Source organism: Sciurus carolinensis, chromosome 11 (assembly GCF_902686445.1).
Source record: "Sciurus carolinensis chromosome 11, mSciCar1.2, whole genome shotgun sequence".
In the NCBI taxonomy this organism is placed as follows: Eukaryota; Metazoa; Chordata; class Mammalia; order Rodentia; family Sciuridae; genus Sciurus; species Sciurus carolinensis.
The window spans coordinates 26,892,637-26,902,587 of NC_062223.1; the positions used below are offsets into that span (position 1 = coordinate 26,892,637).

The 9,951-nt window shown below is 37.0% G+C and overlaps 1 protein-coding gene across 1 annotated transcript; it reads right to left on the minus strand.

Moving 5' to 3' along the window:
- Window positions 1-8,294: 8,294 nt before the first annotated feature.
- LOC124960677 (olfactory receptor 140-like) lies at window positions 8,295-9,203 on the minus strand. Its single transcript, XM_047519569.1, has one exon. The coding sequence runs from the start codon at window positions 9,201-9,203 to the stop codon at window positions 8,295-8,297; it is 909 nt and encodes a 302-aa protein (XP_047375525.1).
- Between the last annotated feature and the right edge of the window lie 748 nt (window positions 9,204-9,951).

Genomic DNA, 9,951 nt, shown 5'->3' on the forward strand with positions numbered 1-9,951 from the left:
TTTTTATTGGGTCCATGAGCATGGTATGTTTTTCCCCATCCTTTCACCTTTAGTCTGTGGATGTCTTTTTCTATGAGATGAGTCTCTTGAAGGCAGCATATTGTTGGGGTCTTTCTTTTTAATCCAAACTGCTAGTCTGTGTCTTTTGATTATTAAATTAGGCCATTGACCTTCAAGGTTACTATTGTGATATGATTTGTATCTCCTGCTCATTTTGGCTATTTTTTTGTTTTTTATTGTCCTTGATGACTTTTCCTTTAGAGTAGTTCTCCCTTTGCTGACTTGTATCGTGTTTTTCACTTCCTCCTCATGAAATATTCTGCTGAGAATGTTCTGCTTAGGGCAGTCTTTCTATTTGTAAATTCTTTTAACTTTTGTTTATCTTGCAAAGACTTTTATTTCATGTCAAATCTGAAGGTTAGTTTTTGCTGGATATAGTATTCTTGGTTGGCATCCATGTTCTTTCAGAGCTTGAAATAGATTGTTCCAGGTCCTTCTTGCTTTTAGAATCTGGGCTGAGAAATCTGCTGATATATATATATTGATTTCCCTTTATGTTTAATCTGACACTTTTCTCTAGCAGCTTTTAAAATCCTATCTTTATTTTGAATGTGACTTATTTTCATTATAATGTGTCTTGGTATGGATCTGTTGTAGTTTTATGCACCTGTTGTTCTGTAAGCCTCTTGTATTTGATTTTCCATTTCATTTTTCAGGTTTGGGAAATTTTCTGATATTAATTCATTGAACACGTTGTTCATGTCTTTGGTTTGTATCTCTGTGCCTTCCTCAATCTCAATAATTCTTAAATTTGGTCTTTTCATGATATCCCATAATTCTTGGAGGTTCCATTCATGACTTCTTAACATCTTCTCAGTTTGTTCAACTTTATTTTCAAGATTGAATATTTTGTCTTCATCATTGAGATTCTGTCTTCCATGAGGTCTATTCTGTTGGTGATGCTTTCTTTGATTTTTTAATTTGATTTATAGTTTCTTTTCATTAATTATTTCTGTTTGGTTATTTTTTCAGAATCTCTATCTCTTTCATTGATGTGTTCTTTTGCTTCTTGCATCTGCTCTTTTAACTGTCTATTGGAATGGTCATGCACTGCCTGCATTTGCTCTCTTATTTCATCTTTTGCTTTAAGGATAATTCTAATCCTGCAGATTCTACACTCTTTTTCTGTCATTTCTACTGCTATGCTGACATTGGATTCTATCACAATAGCATCTTGGTTTTTTAGGGACATTTTCTTCCCCTGTTTTTTCATATTGTTTCTATATATTCCCCTTTAGCAGTGAAGATCAGACACTGAAGTTTGCCCCCTGCAGGCTTATTATGACCTTGCAGTTTTCCACTACCTCTCCTTTGAAGGGGAGATCAATACCAGTAGCATCCAATACAAAGAAAATGTAGCCCTGAACCAGACAGCCCCTATAAAGACTTTAACATTTTTAAAATAAACAGGGTCAGTTCAATTACTATTTATAATATTTCTAGTTGTGATCAGAGGATGGGGAAAGGGTGTAAAATATAAGTGAGTAAATAGAGGTACCTGTCAAAGGGCCTCTAGTCTCTTGTAGGTGTCTCAGGAAGGGAGCCGCCTTTCCAACCATGATGGTTGCTCACTCAGGAATAATTCAAAATGCCTGCACCAACCTCCAAAGAAGCTGGGGAGCCCCAGCAAGGGTGCACTGAGTCAGCACGGAGGCAGGCACAGTGTCCCTCAGCAGTAGGGGGACAGGCGGGCAGGCAGGCTCAGCTATGACCTTAGTGTATGGGAGCAGCCTCAGAGTCGGTGTCCGATCTTGGTGTAGGGGGGCAGACGGGCTCAGCGAAGTCCTCCGACCTCAGTGTGGGGGGCAGGTTGGTTCCTCAAATTGCGATTTCTAATCCACTTTCTATGGCTACAATTCCAATATCGGATCAGTTATCCAATCATTTGCTATATTATTCAGATCTTTCCTACATATCCATCACCTGTGGCTAGCTTGGGACCTGCATGGGGGTCAACTCCATAATACAGCTCTCAGTAACTTTGGTATGTTTTTTAAGCTCAAAACTACAGGGTGTTTTTTTCTTTTCTTTTATTAGTAATTAGTTATACATAATGTTGGGATTCATTTTGACATAATCGTACAAGCATGAATTTAATTCATTACAATTTATTCCCCAGTAGTCCCCTTTCTCTCCCCTTCTCCCTTCCCCTGTTCCCTTTCCTCTATTCCACTGGTCTTCCTTCTATTTATTAATATATCTTTAAATTAATGCTTTGCAGATATATATATATATATGTGTGTGTGTGTGTGTGTGTGAAATTACCTGTGGTATATTCATATATGTACATGAAATAGTTTTTAATTTTCTTTTTAACATACACATAATAATCATACACATTTATGGGGCATGGGAATCATGTAGACAATTTTAGTGATCTAATATGAGAAATTAGTATTTTAATTTCCTTAAACTTTTTTTTTCCTTAAACTTTTGTATTGAGAATCTTCAAATACCTTTCTTCTAGTTCTTTATAAAACATATACTCTTTCTGTGTATTTCTCTAAAGTATTCTCTGTGGTAGAATATGAGAACATATTCATCCTATGTAACTGTACTTTGGTATTCATTATCTAACCTCCTCCTCTCCCTCTTTGCCCCATCTTTCCTAGCCTTAATTATTACTATTCCACTCCTTCTTTTAGGTCAAAATTTTCAGCTTCCATGTGTATTTGTCTTTATGTGTCTGATTTATTTCACTTAACTTAATACCCTGGAATTTCATCCAATTTGCCACAGTGACAGAGTTTAATTCTTTTATGATTGAATAATATTGTGTTGTGTATATACACCATGTTTTCTTCATCCATTAATTTGCTGATGGACACCTTGGTTGATTCCATATCTTGACTACCTTGGATAGTGTGGGGAACTTGGGAATGCAGAAATCTCTTTGTTAGACCCTCCTGTTTGCAACCCAGAGACAAGTCCCAGCATTCATGCGAATCTCTTCAACTCCCACCTCTTTTTGATTTCTCTAACACTTTACTCTTACACCTCTAAATAGTTGACTTTGACTTCCTCATAATGTGCAGTTTCCATAACTGAGTCTGTGTCCAGGACTAAGATTCAGGAGGACAGAAAGGACAGTGCCAATTTTCCCCATGCTCTTCAGATCATAGTTCCTCTGGTGAAATATTCCCCTCCTTGAGAGTTTTAGGCACCTGGCCAGTCATCACTATTGCCCTTGTCACTGCTTCTCTACCAACGGATGGACCAAGGTGTGGGACAGGAGAGATGAGAAGAAAAGGAAAACAGAAGGAGATGCTCCTCACTCTCTGGCCCACACAGCTGACCAGCAAGAGAGAGTTCTATTGGGGCTCTACTGTAGGCATCCAGTGGGCAGTTCCAGGTTCTGGGGTGCTTTTGAATCCAAGTCAAGTGATACCAAGGAAGAAACATTAGAAACTTCAGATTCTGATCTCCTTCTCAATCTGACTGCCATCGGTTACTTTTCAGAATCCACAGATAATGTCTCCATGTATTCTGCCTCGGTTTTGTTGCTACATCTCTCCATGGGGAAGAGAGAGTGGAGTGTGCTTATTCCAACTTTCTGGAACTGGAACTCCTTGACATGAGATATATTTTGAAATTGAGCTAAGAAATTTTGTTGGCAGATTGGCTATCACCTATGAAAGATAGGGCATTCCAGGATAACTCTGAAAGTTTTTGGATACAAACAAAATAAAATTGGATAAAGGACTGAGGTAGAAAATCCCTGCTGGGAATACAGCTCTATCTCCACAGCTAACACCATACAACTTAACAGACCTGAATTGGCACCTCCTGTATCTCAGTCACAATCTTTGATGGAACACTACATGTCGTTAATGCTTAGGGAAAGATGTAATGAGACTCATGCTAAAAGCAAGAATAAAACAAAGCAAAGCAAGGAACAAGGTGGCCTTGATCAACTACAGGTGGCCAGGTACTTAAGTCTCTAAGAATATAGAATACTCTTTGTGGGGGAAAAAGGAAGGGGCATACCATTGAAAGTGTTTCCTTCATAAATCAAACTATTCTAAAACTGAAGTTCCTGGATTAGAAAAATCTGTACTTGACTAAATTAAGTTCTCTGTTCTTGGTAAAAATGAGAGATAAGGAGAGTAAAGCATTTTCCCAAAACTGGTTCCAAGAACTGTGAAATTCATGTGCATTACAACACACACATAGTCACTTCTAAATGCAGTAACTGAATACCCTTAATATCCTTATTTAGGACAGTGAAATACATTTCTCTTCCAATCAGTACTATTTATCAATCTTAAAGCAGAATAGAACTGGGGAAAGGGAAGGAAGAAAGGCAGAATGGATTTAAGGTGCTACACATAAGCCAACTGAGAAAATCACTTCTAAGATATTTTCATTTAAAAAGAAGAGCTGTCTTATGGTGTGCTAACCATTGAAGTATTACAGAATATGATTTTCTGGTATTTCTGCATGTATTTAAAAGGTTGTTCTATCCTTTTCCTCATGATATCCTTCAGAATAGGGTTATTACACTGAGGCTAAGAGGTTGCATGTGGGGCCAATTCTTATATTCAGGATACACAGTTAAATTCCTTGAATATTTTTTTCATGTATTTGTTGGTCATTTGTATTACTTCTTTTGAGAAATGTCTATTTAGTTCTTTTAACTATTTATTGATTGGATAATTTAGTGTTTGGGGGGAGGGCATGGAGGTTTTTAATTTTTGAGTTCTTCATAAATTCTGGATATTAATCCCTTGTCAAAAGACTAACTGGTAAATATTTTCTCCCATTCTGCAGGCTCTCTCTTCACACTCCTAATTTCTTTCTCCCATTCTGCAGGCTCTCTCTTCACACTCCTAATTTCTTCCTTTGATATGCAGAAGCTTTTTAATTAGATGGTATCCTGTTTATTGATTATTGGTTTTATTTTTTGAGCTTAGGAGTTTTTTTAGGGAAGTCAGTGCTGTACCCAATATGTTGGCATGTTATTCTGTTTTCTTATATCAGTTTCAGTGTTTCTGATCTAATTCCTAACTTTTGATCCACTTTGAGTTGATTTTTGTGCAAGGTGTGAGATAGAGATCTAGGTTCATTCTCCTACATATGCATATAGACATTTCTTAAAAGAAGAAACACAAATGGCCAATAAATATATGGAAAAATGTTTAACATCCTTAGAAATAAGGGAAATGCAATTCAAACTACCCTGAGATTTCATCTCACTCCAGTTAGAATGACAATCATCAAGAATATAAATAACAATTACTAGTGCGAATGTGGAGGAAATAATACACTTATATATTGTTGGTGGGACTGAAAAGTAGTGCCACCACTTTGGAAAATGGTGTGGGGATTCCTCAAAAGACTGGGAATGGAATTACCATATGATCCTGCAATTCCACACCTTATTTATCACAAAGAACTAAAATTAGTATACTACAGTGATACATGCATAGTAATGTTTATAGCAGCACAATTCACAGTAGAACCATGAGCAGATGAATGGATAAAGAAAACATTCCTAATGGAGTTTTACTCAGCCTTACAGAAGAACAAAAATGTATCATTCACTGGTAAATGGACAGAACTGGAGATTATTATACTGAGTGAAATAAACCAGACTCAGAAAGTCAAAGGCTGAAGGCTTTCTTTCATATGTGAAAACTAGAGAAAGAAAAAAATGAATGAAAAAAAAAAAAAGGCAGGGAGGAATCTCATGAGAATAGATGGGAGGCTAGCAGAGGAATGGGACTGAGGGTGAGGAGGAGGCATGGAAGGAACTGGGGACGTAAACCCACCAAATTATGCTATGTCCATATATGATTACACCACAGTGAATCCTTCTTTTATATAAATTTTAATGTACCAATTAAAATATTAATGAAAATAGAGGGGAAATCAGTGGAGTAGAGCAACCAGATCAGGAAGAGGGAAGATGGCAGGGGAAAGTAACGTACCAGAAAATGTTATGTGCATATGAAATTTTACATTATGTGCCTATAAAATACAGCATAATGAATTCCACTACTATAAATTGTAGTGCATCAATAAAAATAAATTAAAAATAAATTAGAAAACAAATCTCTCATGCTTAAATGCTAAAAAAAAGCTGTGATTACCTCTCATTTTTCCATCATTTTCATAAAAAAGATTTATGAAAAGACATTCAGAGTTATTTAAATAAGATGCAGTGCGATAAAACATGAGTTTTGATACCAAATCCTCTGCCAACTCATCTTCCATCCAGAGGGTCTTCCAGGAAGTAAGCCATTCCTTGAAGACAGAGATGTTAGTGTGATTATATTCACTGCTTTGCCCCCAGAATACAGAACAGCATTTGAGTTTTGATTTTTACCAAAACAGAAACAGTTTATTTATGAAAACTAGCACATTCTGTTTTTATATACCTTGGTTGCTTTGGAAAACTATATATGCTTATTGTAAATGAAAACTAACACAAGATATAAGTAAAATTGACAAAGTAAAATGTAATCCAATCCCTGAGTTGCTACCATTTTGACAAAGTTACTTCAAAACAGATACTGAACCACAAGTGCACCTAGTGATAAGGTACAGAACTTTACACCAGTAGCTGTATGTTGTTTTATAACCTACTTTTTAAATTCTATATTATATTGCAAACACTTTCTACAACAATAAGTAAAGATGAATATCTTTTAAATGCAATCATAAAATGAGTGTACCATGGAACATAAAATTGAAACATAACTAGCATTAAATATGAAACAGTAAAATGGCAAGCTAATGAAACCAGTGTCACTGCGCAGAAAACATTATTGCACACAATGATGTTTCTCACTATTTTTCATTATCCTTGCAAAAGAAAGAAATATTTAAAAAAAATTTTAAAACCACTTTCACTGTGATATAAACAAATCCAGCCCTCAAGCAGAATACCTAGGAAAACTGATCAGAGAATTCAAAAGGCCCAAGATGCAGTGAGACAGAAAAATGAACACTAACACATCTTAATGGGGGCACAAAATCAATCGGGAATGGCAAACAGTTTATCAAGTGGATTAGAGGAATCCATACCTCTGATGATGAACTTGGTAACGACTCTGGATGGATTCTAAATAAATTTGGACACAAACATATCATACAATGGCAGTTGATTGACATTGATTAAAAGCTTATGAGGGGAAATATGAACAAACTAAAGCATACAGGAAGACTGGTAAATCAGGAAGTGCTGTGCATCTGGCAAAATGCAACTTGAAGGCAAGAAAGATGTGTATACACACTCCAGCTCAACCGTGGGTAAGTAACCCAACTTCTATGAATAACTTCAATAACGTTTTAATGTTTTTATTGGTGCATATTAATTATACAGAATGGTAAGTTTCATTGTGGTATATTCAAACATACATTAAAACATAATTTGATCACCATGTTCACTCCCCAATACCTCTCCCACCTTCTTCCCTCCCTCTCCCTAATCCTCCTCCTCTACCCTAATAAACTCCCTTCTACTTTTATGGCATTGCTGTTTCCCCCCATTTTATTTTCCTCTAGCTTCCAATTTTTTAAAAGTAAAACCATGTCAATTTCTTATGAGAACTCTATGTGACCTTGCTTATCCAATGATTAGCACAATGGCTAATATTAAGTCAATGTTCAGTCATTTTGGGGGGAGGTTCACCTGACATACTATGTAGGAATTTATTTCAGAATTTATAGTAGTATATTATAGTTTATTACATATAATCATGCTCACATTAATTTTATTATGAACCAGTTTTGCATACTTCCATGATTTGACTAAAGTCTGAAGTCATTCCTAATTTCAAATTTCATTTGCTCTATTCTCAGTATCCCAAGCTATAGATTCTTCCAATATTATCATAGGATAGAAAACGTAAGTGAACCAGCAGTCACTAAAGTGATCAGTATTCTGGTGTCCAGAGTTGGATGCTGATGTTTTAACACAAGAATTGTACTCATCATAGATACTGAGCATGCCCAGCTGAAGCAAGCTCTCTCTGAAGCACAGGTGAGGAAGAGAGAGGTTGCTCTTCTATGCTCTGAAGTTGAACCCATTAAGAAGAATTTGAACTGTTATATAATCATTTGTCTGGCAATATTTTGAAGCATGGATAGATTAGGCAGGAATTCAAATACTCTAATCAGTTCTCTGCAGAAATTTTTGATGATCTCATGTTTCATCACGACAATATTAATTCTGAGAGTGGCTTATTATTTCTTTCCCCCCTGTGCCTGTGTCATCCATCCACAATTGCTCATTTCTTCCAGAGATTCTTTACGGCATTTTTCATCTCTGCATTTCTCAGGGTATAAATCAGGGGATTGAACATGGGTGTCAAAATACAATAAAACACAGCCACTATTTTGTCAATGGACAAAGTGGATGATGGGCGCATGTAAATAAATATACAAGGCACAAAGAACAAGGCCACCACTGTGAAGTGGGCCCCACAGGTGGAGAGGGCTTTGCATCTCCCCTCCACACTCTGGGACCTCAAGGAGCGCAGGATCACCACGTAGGAGGCAGCCAGCATGAGGAAGTTCAGCAGGCAGATCACACCACTGTTGGCCACCACCAGCAGACCAATGGCACCTGTGTTGGTGCAGGCCAGCTCCAGCAAAGGGTACAAGTCACACACAAAGTGATCGATCACGTTGGGCCCACAGAAGGGCAGCCGAAGGACCAGGATGAGCTGCACTGAGGAATGCAGGAAGCCCCCCAGCCAAGCCACCCCCACCAGCATGGCGCAGAGCTGCCTGGTCATGAGGGATGTGTAGTGCAGAGGTTTGCAGATGGCCACATAGCGGTCATAGGCCATCACTGTGAGCAGGATGATCTCAGTTCCTCCCAATAAATGAGCAACAAAGAACTGAGTCAAGCAGCCCTCAAAAGAGAAGGCCCTGCCTTCATACAAGGAGTCAGCAATGAGTTTGGGGGTCATACATGAGGAATAGCAAGAGTCAATAAAGGAGAAACATGAGAGGAAAAAGTACATAGGGGAGCCCAAGGAGGGGCTGAAGATAATGGTGATCATGATAAGTAGGTTGCCCCCAACAGACACCAGGTAGACAATCAAAAAGAGCACAAATAAAAATCTCTGCACCTCAGAGTTTTGTGAGAGTCCCAACATGAAAAATTCTGTGGTGTTTCGGTGACTATCCATGAATCCAGAGCTGCAAAAAGAAATTTCCATGAAAGTTTTATTACATCTCTTTAGAGACATTTCAAAATCCTGGGGAAATCAGGATTTGTGGAATACAGTGAACCTAAACCCTGAATCCCCAAGACCCACTAATAGTGCCAATCATGTTCTACATTTCTAATTAGTGATTTGATTGAAAACATAAGTAATAGACAAAATGAATAATTTTCAAAAGATTGCATCTCTTGCTTTTTGACAAATAAAAAGCAAAACTTTTTAAAACTAGCCTTTTTCAGATTGAAGATTTCTTCATGGAGTTTCTATAATGGTGTTCTGCAACATAATTCAGTGATTATAGTTTATGGCACTCTGTTATATGTTTTATGAAGATTTAGAAAAGAGGACATTCAAGGTTCCAAGTATAAAGAAATAATAAGAGGGAAATGCTAATTGCCCTGACTTGATCAATGCATGTTGTGCGCCTGTGCTGAAATATCACACTGCAGTTCATTGACATGTACGGTTCCATTCCATGTTAATCAAAAGATCCTGAACAATTTACAAAAAGGCCAAAAAATCACATTGTACCCCATAATTATGCATATTTATTATTTTCAGTTCACATGCAATTTTTAAATTAGGTATTTTTCATTAAAATAGTCAATTGTAGGAAAATACTTTCCCTAAGAATTTTACGCAATTTCTTGTCGGCACTAGATTTAGGTGAATTAGCAAAATAAGATGAGGCTTCAACAACATCATAACTGAT

Excerpts from the sequence above, each read along its gene's own strand:
- LOC124960677 (XM_047519569.1), bottom strand. The coding sequence starts at position 9,203 with ATGGATAGTCACCGAAACACCACAGAATTTTTCATGTTGGGACTCTCA.